This window comes from Microcaecilia unicolor, chromosome 3, assembly GCF_901765095.1.
Source record: "Microcaecilia unicolor chromosome 3, aMicUni1.1, whole genome shotgun sequence".
Classification (NCBI taxonomy): domain Eukaryota; kingdom Metazoa; phylum Chordata; class Amphibia; order Gymnophiona; family Siphonopidae; genus Microcaecilia; species Microcaecilia unicolor.
The window spans coordinates 503,093,595-503,106,404 of NC_044033.1; the positions used below are offsets into that span (position 1 = coordinate 503,093,595).

The window sequence follows — 12,810 nt, forward strand, 5'->3', positions numbered from 1 at the left end:
TCTTGTTGGGCAGACTGGGTGGACCGTGCAGGTCTTTTTCTGCCGTCATCTACTATGTTACTATGTATTCAAGATGCAAATACCATCTAGTTGCATCAAATCAGTTCTTCAGTTGGTAGTAATATCATCATCTCGCATAGAATATCCAATAATTATATCACTCTTCTAAAACCATTAAGTTTTTTAAAGTCGCCAGTCCATAGGATATTTTCCAGCGGTTGGGATCCAGTGGTGTGGGAGGAGGGTTCTAGTGTAGAGCACAAGCGGCTGGTGCAGGCGGACCTGAGCTGTGCTGGGGATAGATCCTCTAAGTGGCCATGGGGTAACCACAGGTGGGTGGCTAGGCGTGTTGTGACAGGGATCCTCTGACAATACCTTAGAAAACTGTTTATCATTCAGTTGGCATTCTGGTTCTGCCACATATTCAAAATTACAGAAGCGCCTACTATATCAGCAGGTGTATTCACTGTTTCTCTATTTTTCTCTAACTGAGGTAACATCCCAGTCTCTTCCGCACTCATAGTAAAGATTCTTGCCTTTCTGTTCCAAATAATTAATTTTCTCCAGAAACACCTTTTCAAAAGTTTTAATTGGCTCTCTAAAGGTTGATAGGGAGAGAGGAATAAGAATGCACAGGTTTTCAACTAGTAGTTCCAAGGAAGGCATTTCCTAGGCACCAGTATTATTCACGTATGTCTCAACCTGGTTTGGGAATAAATGCCTCTCAGGTAGAGAAGGCAAGTTACTGACAAACAGCAAAAGTATTTTTGTGATGTGGATATCTGTATGCCAAAGTCTATACTAGGAGCATTTACATAGGCCAGCAAACAACTTTCAGATGGCAAATGACATTGGCTTGATTGAACCAGTTGCAGAGAGGTAAAGGGTGCTGTAACCCTTTCTAAGTCTTGGTTGCTGTTGGACAGTGTAGAGTCTAGAGGAAATCTTTGGTGATAATGCTGTGAAACAATGAATTAATCTTACAAGTCAGTAATGCAATTTATTTATTCACTCTTTAGTCCAATGATAATTGCTTATACAAGGAACAGATCTCAGAAATGGAGAATCTCTCTAAGTCTGATTATCCGTTCGAAATAAAATTACCAGAGCTCCTCTTTTTGTACACAAAATGTTGGCTTGCTAATTAGGATGATAAATGGCTTTAAGGAAAAGACAAAGACTAGAAAACAGAATGTAGATGTTCTGCTCGTGTCAGATATCTTAAACTTAAGGATACATGATTGACATTATAAACTTAAAGATATGTAATTGGCATCACAAGGCACAAAGAAAATACACAGCAAATTCTTCATATAAAACAAATGTCCAAAAATCTAATCTAAACAAAATAACATCTGGCTATTGCTAAATATCATATGTAGAGCTAAAGAGCACTTGAAAAATTGTCAAGTTACAATGATAAATAACCTTGTGAAATTGCTACTTCTAAAAAGTACAGGATATAGCTGTCCCTATAATGAGGTATTATAACAGGTGGGGATTCTCTGGTTGTTTCTCTAGAGGAACATTTGTGTCCTTGAAACAAGTCTTGCTTATCTGTAATTGCTAGCACTGCAACTATGACCAGCTTCTTTTCAAGGAATGTTTATTTTGTTCTTACTTTTTAAATCTGTCATCTTCACAGATTCCTCTTTACTTCTCAGATCTTCTTTCACTTCCACAATAGTGAGATGTTAGTCCTTTGGTTTAAATTTTGAAAAATTGTTTTCTGACATACATGCTCTCTCTTATCATAAGCTATTTAATATTTCAGGTCCTTACCACTTGTGTTGCAAGATCTCCAGAAGGTCATGCAGTCCACCAATGCAGAGAATCTCCAATTCAGTGCCACGGAGACCTGTGCTTCTTGGCTGGAGGAGTCTGATGCCATTTCTGCAGCTGTTAAATTGGTCACAGAAAGGTCAACAAACCAGGACTGGACATTAAGAGTCAGATGGCTTCATCAGTTAGCCAAGAATGTGCCCCCTGTGCTAGGTGGGTCATTTAAAATTTTCTCATTCACTGGTTTTCTGAGTTTATTTCCAGAGTGAATTTTGTTGCTTTTCTCTTTCATCTTTTAGCTTATGCAAAGTTCTTACACAAATTAAAGTTCTTAATCATTCATTCTTAAATTTTTTTGCAGTGGTGACAGAATTTGTACATGTTCATACTAAAGCAATAGCCCTTTTAACAGAAGAAATATGTGTCCCCATCAGTTAAGGTGGGGGTGGACAGAACAGAGTTTCAGTTGTGGTTATGGTGCTGAAACTGGCCCCAAATCATTTTTCTGCATTGTTTTGGTTTTGTCTGAAAGGCTATAGCCATGGTTCTCCGAGGACAAGCAGGCTGCTTGTTCTCACTGATGGGTTGACGTCCTCGGCAGCCCCCTCCATCGGAAAGTTTACTAGCAAAGGCCTTTGCTAGTCCTCGCGCGCCCATGCGCACCGCGCATGCGCGGCCGTCTTCCCGCCCGAAACCGGCTCGAGCCGGCCAGTCTTCTTTCGTCCGCGCTCGGTACGGTCGTGTTACGCCGTTCGTGCCCCAGAGAGTCGACCTCGCGCGTCCTTTTCGACGTGTTTTTTTCCTTTAAAAAGTTCGGGAAGCGCTCCGGAACTGTTCCGGAAGACCCTTTCGGGTTTTCTGCCCTTCCCATAATTTTCTAAACTTTTGCCCCGTAAGTTTTCTTTCGTTGTCGGGGTAGGCCTAGTTTGGCCTCGGTCGAGATTTTTCTCCCTTTAAATTTTGGTGCTTCAATTTTCGCCATTTCGGCCTTTGATTTTGCCGGCGTGATTTTTCCGCCCATGACATCGAAGCCTTCCAGCGGCTTCAAGAAGTGCACCCAGTGCGCCCGGGTAATCTCGCTCACTGATAGGCACTCTGCGTGTCTTCAGTGTCTAGGGGCCCAGCACCGCCCTCAGAACTGCAGTCTGTGTTCCCTGTTACAAAGGCGGACTCAGGTAGCGAGTTTAGCCCAGTGGAACGTTTTGTTCTCGGGCTCTTCGTCGACACCGGCACCGGAGGCATCGAGTGCATCGACGTCGTCAGCATCCGGACCATCTTCCTTGGCTGCCGCTCCATCGACTGCATCGAGGCATCGGACCTCTGCATCGGCGCCGAGGCATCGGGCGACTGCATCGACGTCGGTGGTACCGAGACTTCGTCTGCTGATGTCGTCGGACGGAGGTGCATCGTCAGGAGTGCAGGTGAGGGCTGTCCATTCCCCTGCTGGTGGCGGTGAGCCTTCGGGTGGGTCTCCTCCTACCCTGAGGGCTCCTGCGGTACAGCCCCCCCCGGGATCGACCCTCTTCGGTCTCGGCCCCGAGGAAGCGACGGATGGATTCTACGTCCTCCTCGTCGGTGCCGGGGAGCTCCGGTGACATGCTTCGGAAGAAGTCGAAGAAGCATCGACACCGGTCTCCTCCCCGTGTCGGCACCGAGAGCTCTGGGTCGCCGAGGGATTCGGCACCCAGCAGGCATCTTCCTTTACCCATACGCCATGCCCCCTCCCTACCCATCTTCAAATCTCTGCTTAAAACTCACCTCTTCTATGCTGCCTTCGGCGCCTAACCGCTCTAGATAGACAGAATGCCCCTATCTATCCACTCTATCAGATTAACTGTTCACTCGTCCTCTAGATTGTTCACTTGTCTTTAGATTGTTCTCTTGTCTTTTAGATTGTAAGCTCTTTGAGCAGGGACCGTCCTTCTATGTCTAAATTGTACAGCGCTGCGTAACCCTAGTAGCGCTTTAGAAATGCTAGTTAGTAGTTAGTAGTAGCATCGGCACCGAGAGGACCGCTCACCCTCTGTCCAAGAGGTGTCGATGCGCTCCACTCTGGACAGCCCGGAACAGCCTCCTCGCCCGGAACAGGTTCTGACGTCGACGCCTGCATCGACCTCTCAGCCTTTTTCTGCAGCCACTCTGAACGAGAGCCTCCGGGCCGTTCTCCCAGAGATTCTGGGAGAGCTGTTGCGCCCTACCCCTCCGGTACCGGCGGTGCTTGCGCCTCCGGTACCGTCGAGCGTGGCGCCGGCTGGTCCATCGCCCAGGTTGAGGTCCCCGACGTCGGTACCGCGTGCGGTGCCGACCGCGGCCACTTCCCAGGAAGGCTCCCCGACTACGTCGGCGGAGGGAGCTTCGCCGATGCGGGCGAGGGAGTCTACCTCTCGACGCCCCCATCGTGGACGTGGCTCCACGGAGTCGAGCCGGGCGAGGTTGCAGACACAGGTCCGTGAACTTGTGTCTGACACCGAGGGTGAGGCCTCGTGGGAGGACGAAGAAGACCCCAGATATTTCTCTGACGAGGAGTCTGAGGGTCTTCCTTCTGATCCCACTCCCTCTCCTGAAAGGCAGCTTTCTCCTCCTGAGAGTCTGTCTTTCGCTTCCTTTGTCCGGGAGATGTCTACGGCCATCCCCTTCCCGGTGGTTGTGGAGGACGAGCCCAGGGCTGAAATGTTTGAGCTCCTGGACTATCCTTCTCCACCTAAGGAAGCGTCCACTGTTCCCTTGCACCATGTCCTGAAAAAGACATTGCTTGCGAACTGGACCAAGCCATTAAGTAATCCCCACATCCCCAAGAAGATCGAGTCCCAGTACCGGATCCATGGGGACCCAGAGCTGATGCGCACTCAGTTGCCTCATGACTCTGGAGTTGTGGATTTGGCCCTAAAGAAGGCTAAGAGTTCTAGGGAGCATGCTTCGGCGCCCCCGGGCAAAGACCCTAGAACCTTAGACTCCTTTGGGAGGAAGGCCTACCATTCTTCTATGCTCGTGGCCAAGATCCAGTCTTACCAGCTCTACACGAGCATACACATGCGGAACAATGTGCGGCAGTTGGCGGGCTTGGTTGATGCTCTTCCCCCTGAGCAAGCCAAGCCTTTTCAGGAGGTGGTCAGGCAGCTGAAGGCGTGCAGAAAATTCCTGGCCAGAGGAGTTTATGACACTTTTGATGTTGCGTCCAGGGCCGCTGCTCAAGGTGTGGTGATGCGCAGGCTCTCATGGCTGCGTGCCGCCGACCTGGAGAATAGACTCCAGCAGCGGATTGCGGACTCGCCTTGCCGTGCGGACAACATTTTTGGGGAAAAAGTCGAGCAGGTGGTAGAGTCTCTCCACCAGCGGGACACCGCATTCGACAAGTTCTCCCGCCGGCAGCCTTCAGCATCTACCTCTACAGGTAGAAGATTTTTCGGGGGAAGGAAGACTGGTCCCTATGCTTCTGGTAAGCGTAGGTACAATCCTCCTTCCCGACAGCCTGCGGCCCAGGCTAAGCCCCAGCGCGCTCGCTCTCGTCAGCAGCGTGCGCCTCAGCAAGGCCCCTCGGCTCCCCAGCAAAAGCAAGGGGCGAGCTTTTGACTGGCTCCAGCAGAACATAGCCGACATCCCAGTGTCAGTGCCGGGCGACCTGCCGGTCGGAGGGAGGTTGATAGCTTTTCACCAAAGGTGGCCTCTCATAACCTCCGATCAGTGGGTTCTGCAAATAGTCCGGCAAGGATACACCCTCAATTTGGCCTCAAAACCTCCAAATTGTCCACCGGGAGCTCAGTCTTACAGCTTCCAGCACAAGCAGGTACTTGCAGAGGAACTCTCCGCCCTTCTCAGCGCCAATGCGGTCGAGCCCGTGCCATCCGGGCAGGAAGGGCTGGGATTCTATTCCAGGTACTTCCTTGTGGAAAAGAAAACAGGGGGGATGCGTCCCATCCTAGACCTAAGGGCCCTGAACAAATATCTCGTAAAAGAAAAGTTCAGGATGCTTTCCCTGGGCACCCTCCTCCCAATGATTCAGCAAAACGATTGGCTATGCTCTCTGGACTTGAAGGATGCCTACACTCACATCCCGATACTGCCAGCTCACAGACAGTATCTGCGATTTCAGCTGGGCACACGCCACTTCCAGTACTGTGTGCTACCCTTTGGGCTCGCCTCTGCGCCCAGGGTGTTCACAAAGTGCCTAGCTGTGGTAGCAGCGGCACTTCGCAGGCTGGGGGTGCATGTGTTCCCATATCTCGACGATTGGCTGGTGAAGAACACATCCGAGGCAGGAGCCCTGCAGTCCATGCAGATGACTATTCGCCTACTGGAGCTACTGGGGTTTGTGATAAATTATCCAAAGTCCCATCTTCTCCCAATGCAGAGACTCGAATTCATAGGAGCTCTGCTGGATTCTCGGACGGCTCGCACCTATCTCCCAGAGACGAGGGCCAACAACTTGTTGTCCCTCGTCTCGCGGGTGCGAGCGTCCCAGCAGATCACAGCTCGGCAGATGTTGAGATTGCTGGGCCACATGGCCTCCATAGTTCATGTGACTCCCATGGCCCGCCTTCACATGAGATCTGCTCAATGGACCCTAGCCTCCCAGTGGTATCAGGCCGCTGGGGGTCTAGAGGACGTGATCCACCTGTCCACGAGTTTTCTCAAATCCCTATATTGGTGGACGATTTGCTCCAATTTGACTCTGGGACGTCCCTTCCAAATTCCTCAGCCACAAAAGGTGCTGACCACGGATGCGTCCCTCCTGGGATGGGGAGCTCATGTCGATGGGCTTCACACCCAAGGAAGCTGGTCCCTCCAAGAACGCGATCTGCAGATCAATCTTCTGGAGTTACGAGCGATCTGGAACGCTCTGAAGGCTTTCAGAGATCGGCTGTCCCACCAAATTATCCAAATTCAGACAGACAACCAGGTTGCCATGTACTATGTCAACAAGCAGGGGGGCACCGGATCTCGCCCCCTGTGTCAGGAAGCCGTCAGCATGTGGCTCTGGGCTCGCCGTCACGACATGGTGCTCCAAGCCACATATCTGGCAGGCGTGAACAACAGTCTGGCCGACAGGTTGAGCAGGATTATGCAACCTCACGAGTGGTCGCTCAATTCCCGTGTGGTACGACAGATCTTCCAGGTGTGGGGCACCCCCTTGGTAGATCTCTTCGCATCTCGAGTGAACCACAAAGTCCCTCAGTTCTGTTCCAGGCTTCAGGCCCACGGCAGACTGGCATCGGATGCCTTCCTCCTGGACTGGGGGGAGGGTCTGCTGTATGCTTATCCTCCCATACCTCTGGTGGGGAAGACTTTGTTGAAACTCAAGCAAGACCAAGGCACCATGATTCTGATTGCTCCTTTTTGGCCGCGTCAGATCTGGTTCCCTCTTCTTCTTGAGTTGTCCTCCGAAGAACCGTGGAGATTGGAGTGTTTTCCGACCCTCATCACACAGGACGAAGGGGCACTTCTGCATCCCAGCCTCCAGTCGCTGGCTCTTACGGCCTGGATGTTGAGGGCGTAGACTTTGCCTCTTTGGGTCTGTCAGAGGGTGTCTCCCGCATCTTGCTTGCTTCCAGGAAAGATTCCACTAAGAGAAGTTACTTCTTCCATTGGAGGAGGTTTGCCGTCTGGTGTGACAGCAAGGCCCTAGATCCTCGCTCTTGTCCTACACAGACCCTGCTTGAATACCTTCTGCACTTGTCTGAGTCTGGTCTCAAGACCAACTCTGTAAGGGTTCACCTTAGTGCAATCAGTGCTTACCATTATCATGTGGAAGGTAAGCCGATCTCAGGACAGCCTTTAGTTGTTCGCTTCATGAGAGGCTTGCTTTTGTCAAAGCCCCCTGTCAAGCCTCCTACAGTGTCATGGGATCTCAATGTCGTTCTCACCCAGCTGATGAAACCTCCTTTCGAGCCACTGAATTCCTGCCATCTGAAGTACTTGACTTGGAAGGTCATTTTCTTGGTGGCAGTTACTTCAGCTCGTAGAGTCAGAGAGCTTCAGGCCCTGGTAGCCCAGGCTTCTTACACCAAATTTCATCATAACAGAGTAGTCCTCCGCACTCACCCTAAGTTCCTGCCAAAGGTCGTGTCGGAGTTCCATCTGAACCAGTCAATTGTCTTGCCAACATTCTTTCCCCGTCCTCATTCCTGCCCTGCTGAACGTCAGCTGCACACATTGGACTGCAAGAGAGTATTGGCCTTCTACCTGGAGCGGACACAGCCCCACAGACAGTCCGCCCAATTGTTTGTTTCTTTTGATCCCAATAGGAGGGGAGTGGCTGTAGGGAAACGCACCATATCCAATTGGCTAGCAGATTGCATTTCCTTCACTTACGCCCAGGCGGGGCTGGCTCTTGAGGGTCATGTCACGGCTCATAATGTTAGAGCCATGGCTGCGTCGGTAGCCCACTTGAAGTCAGCCTCTATTGAAGAAATTTGCAAAGCTGCGACGTGGTCATCTGTCCACACATTCACATCTCATTACTGCCTGCAGCAGGATACCCGACGCGACAGTCGGTTCGGGCAGTCAGTTCTTCAGAACCTGTTTGGGCTTTAGGATCCAACTCCACCCCCCGAGGGCCCTGTTTGTTCTGTTCCAGGCTGCACTCTCAGTTAGTTGGTAAATTTTTTAGGTCAATCTCAGTTTGTCCTCGCCGTTGCGAGGCCCAATTGACCATGGTTGTTGTTTTGAGTGAGCCTGGGGGCTAGGGATACCCCATCAGTGAGAACAAGCAGCCTGCTTGTCCTCGGAGAAAGCGAATGCTACATACCTGTAGAAGGTATTCTCCGAGGACAGCAGGCTGATTGTTCTCACAAACCCGCCCGCCTCCCCTTTGGAGTTGTGTCTTCCCTTGAAGTGTATTGTCTTGCTACATACTGGACTGGCCGGCTCGAGCCGGTTTCGGGCGGGAAGACGGCCGCGCATGCGTGGTGCGCATGGGCGCGCGAGGACTAGCAAAGGCCTTTGCTAGTAAACTTTCCGATGGAGGGGGCTGCCGAGGACGTCAACCCATCAGTGAGAACAATCAGCCTGCTGTCCTCGGAGAATACCTTCTACAGGTATGTAGCATTCGCTTTTTGGTTTCGGCCAAAACTGAACTTGTGTTTTCGGTGGAAGCCGGACATTTGTGCTTTGTCCTATTTGTCTCTCTACCTCCCCCTCCCCTCTGAACAGGGATTGCATTTCCCCTCTGCCCACCTGTAGGTACCCCCCTTGGGCCTATTTTTCAATCCCTGGTGGTCTAGGCATGTAGTGAGGGCAGGAGTGATCCCCAGTTGCTCCTGCCTACGCTGGCTCCGCTTTCAAAATGGCTTCCTTGATTTCTAGTGGCAATCTTGCGAGACTGCCGTAAGAGGTCATGGCTCCATTTTGAGAGTAGAGCTGACATGGGCAACAGCAATTGGGGATCACTTCTGTCCTGAATATAGGATTAGACCACCAGGGATTGTAGGGTAGTCTGGAAGAGGGAGACGTTGCTCTGCATTTTTTTTTTTTTGTGTAATGCAATTTGCAAGTAATGCATTTATGATTTTGTATAGTAGTTCATATGGTAATTAGAGTGGTCCAAATAAATGCTTTTAATACAAAAGTTTAGCAGGAATTTGTCTGTAAATTTGGGATGATAAGCTACTTAAGAATTGGCCTCTTTGTGGAGATATGATATCTGCTGAGGTTCAAAAGTGTGGAGGCTATTTTGCTTGGAGGTAAAATATGGTCTTTATTTAAATTATATATATTCTGGCTTGGATACTATTTGGGTGATTCTAAAGAATTTCCAGTCTCTGTAGGGTATGATGAAGATGCCACATTTTAATCAAACGTCTGGTAGCAGAAGCTAGGTTCTATGAGAGGAACCTGTGGTGATTGTTTTCAAGTACAATTATTGTCCAGCTTATAGTGTTAGTAGGGAAATGACATTACAATGAAAGTTTATATATTAGAAAATTTGAGAAATGTATTGCTCTTGATTGTAGTATTTTCAGAGCATAAAGTCCCTGCATTCAGTGACAAGTGTGCTTTTTTTTTTTTTTTTTTTTTTTTTTTTTTTTGGTTGTGCATTAGGCAGGTATAATTTGCACTGTAGACCAGAGTCTAGACTCCTTTACTCTATTTTAGTCAGAATCATGCTTGTCCTTAATCAGTTTTATGCAAAAATACAAACAGGAAACATCTCAAAGCTACTTTCTCTTTGTGCACAGTTTGGGTAAGCATAAAAAGCTGGTAATCATGATTTTCTTTTTTTCATGTTCTCACAAAGTTTCTGTCTCTGATGATATTTAACTACATGTGCATTGACTTGGGAACCTAAACGTGCTTGACATGTTGAGAAGTCCTTGTTAAAATGGCTCTCCCAGTTGTCAAATATGAGAAGAGCCACACGGAGGTGGAGGTGCACTGGATCCCTATGGACAACTGTTCAGTGTAGAGCAGAGAAGGGAGTAGGGAGGGTAGGCTCTTTCCAATCAGTGAATGAGACGTGTAGATGATGAAAAGACTTTATTGGATAACATCAAAGGTGACTTGACACAGCTGCTGTATTTCAGCACCAAAGCACTGCCTCAGAAGTCTTATGATGTGATGTTAGATCGTAACATTGAGCACAGAAAAAAGAAAGATTTGACACAGTGGGATTTTTTTAACCCACAATCTAGAAGAAAGCAAACAAACTTTCACGGACTGTTGAAACGGTCTCTATGAAGCATCGATGCTCAATGTTACGATCTAACATCACATCATAAGACTCCTGAGGCAGGTGCTTTGGCACCGAAACACAGCAGCTGTGTCGAGCCACCTTTGATGTTATCCAGTAGTCTTTTTATCACCTACACGTTTCCTTCACTGATTGGAAAGATCCTACCTTCCCTACTCCCTCTCTGCTCTCCCAGTTGTCAGCCTGTGCTTGCAGTTCTGGGACTGGAGGGTAATAATCTCCTATGGGTTTAGCAACAGGCTGGCGACTTCGAGCTCTTACAATTTCCAGTGGGCCTCATTGGTTCACATTCACACAACCAAGCTTTAATATTCGATTTTGGATTTCGCAGTCTCAGCTGCAGTTTTGGTTTCAGCTGAGAGTGCTTGGACAGTTTCGGTAGCAGTTTCGGTTGAAACTGAAAAAAAGTTTCGTTTGGCCTCTAAAAAGAACTATGTTAGTGCCAAAGTTATAGTCATTGGGCTGGCAGCACAGCATTCGGTGTAGCCCACTGCTGGGGTAACCAGTTTGTGCTGCTGCCCATCACTGTCCACATTCAGATTGTTTCCATGCTGTCTGCAGTTTCATTCAAATCCAGCCCATTTTGTTGGATTTTGTTTCCCCTGATCCTGTTGGTTATTTTCCTGTATGTGACATACCGTATTTTTCGGACTATAAGACGCACTTTTTCCCCAAAAATTTGGGAGGAAAATGGGGGGTGCGTCTTATAGTCCGAAGGTAGATTTGGCTGGCTGGCTGGCCGCCCGCCCTCCGAGTTCGGGATCGCCCTCCCCCCGGCCCTGTCACCACTTCTCACGTCACGCGATCTTCCCTGGTGGTCTAGTGACGTCGGGGCAGGAAATAGCCCCCTCTTTCCTGCCCAGCGCGCTGCTCTCCATCCTCCTGTATGCAGCCTGATGGTCTCGGCGAGATTCAAAATGGCCGCCGAGACTTCAATTCTCGGCGGCCATTTTGAATCTCGTCGAGACAGTCAGGCTGCATACAGGAGGATGGAGAGCAGCGCACTGGGCAGGAAAGAGGGGGCTCTTTCCTGCTCCGACGTCACTAGACCACCAGGGAAGATCGCGTGACGTGAGTAGGGAGAAGTGGTGACAGGGCCGGGGGGAGGGCAATCCCGAACTCGGACAAGACGCACCGGAGCACCTAGGTTTTAGAGGAGGGAAAAAGGAAATTTTTTTTTTTCCTATTTCCCTCCTCTAAAACCTAGGTGCGTCTTACGGTCCGGTGCGTCTTATAGTCCGAAAAATACAGTAGATGTTGAGTAGAAATTTTCTAAATTCCAAATAACTTAGCATTGGATCGTTTAGCTCTGGAGAAGTCCTGGAGCAGCAACGTCTGCTAGAATTTTGGGAGTTTATTTGGATTCCAAATTTACATTACAGACACAGGTCAATATATTAATCCAAGACTTTTTTTTTTTTTTTTTTACTACGCACAAACTTTGTAGAGTATGTAAATACTTTGAACAAGATCAATTTTGCTTAATTGTACAAGCATTGATATTAAGCTACTGTAATGTTGTTTTATCTTGGCTGTTTCAAGCAGTTAAATTACAAACTATTCAAAACACAGTCTTACGATTGATTTACTCATTAAAAAAAAACTCCAATAGTATTTCGCCAATATATATGCAGGTTAATTGGCTACCAATATATACCAGAATCTTATTCAAATTTTTGTTTTTGACTTATAAGGTTGTGTTTGGTCTAGTTCCCTTATATTTTGCTAATCATTTTGTCTTTTCATCTTCAGTGAGAGACACAAGAGCTTGTAATTTACTTAGTTATCCCTTTTTTAAGGGTAGAAAGAGGCTTAAGTTATTGCAGAATCTCTTAGCTTTCCAAGTGGCAAGACTAGATTAAAAACTATTTTGAGTTTTATGCTTTCTGCTTTAGATTGCAGGTATTTTAGGTGCATGATTAAGACATACCGTATTTTTCGGACTATAAGACGCACCTAGGTTTTAGAAGAGGGAAATAGGAAAAAAAAAATTTCCTTTTTCCCTCCTCTAAAACTTAGGTGCTCCGGTGCGTCTTGTCCGAATCCCTCCCTCCGAGTTCGGGATCGCCGTCAGGGTTACCTCCTCCCCCCCCCGGCCCTGTCACCACTTCTCCCCTTACTCACGCGATCTTCCCTGGTGGTCTAGTGACGTCGGGACAGGAAAGAGCCCCCTCTTTCCTGCCCAGCGCGCTGCTCTCCATCCTCCTGTATGCATTGCTGCCTGACGGTCTCGACGAGATTCAAAATGGCCGCCGAGAATTGAAGTCTCGCTGGCCATTTTGAATCTCGCCGAGACCGTCAGGCTGCATACAGGAGGATGGAGAGCAGCGCGCTGGGCAGGA

General features: G+C 48.7%; 1 protein-coding gene across 1 annotated transcript in view; it reads left to right on the top strand.

Moving 5' to 3' along the window:
* Window positions 1-12,810, top strand: part of MDN1 (midasin AAA ATPase 1) — a 548,987-nt gene that overhangs the window by 269,539 nt on the left and 266,638 nt on the right. The window contains exon 49 of the mRNA XM_030199093.1: window positions 1,775-1,995. Coding sequence (XP_030054953.1) covers window positions 1,775-1,995 — 221 coding nt within the window. The remainder of the gene's footprint in view (window positions 1-1,774; window positions 1,996-12,810) is intronic.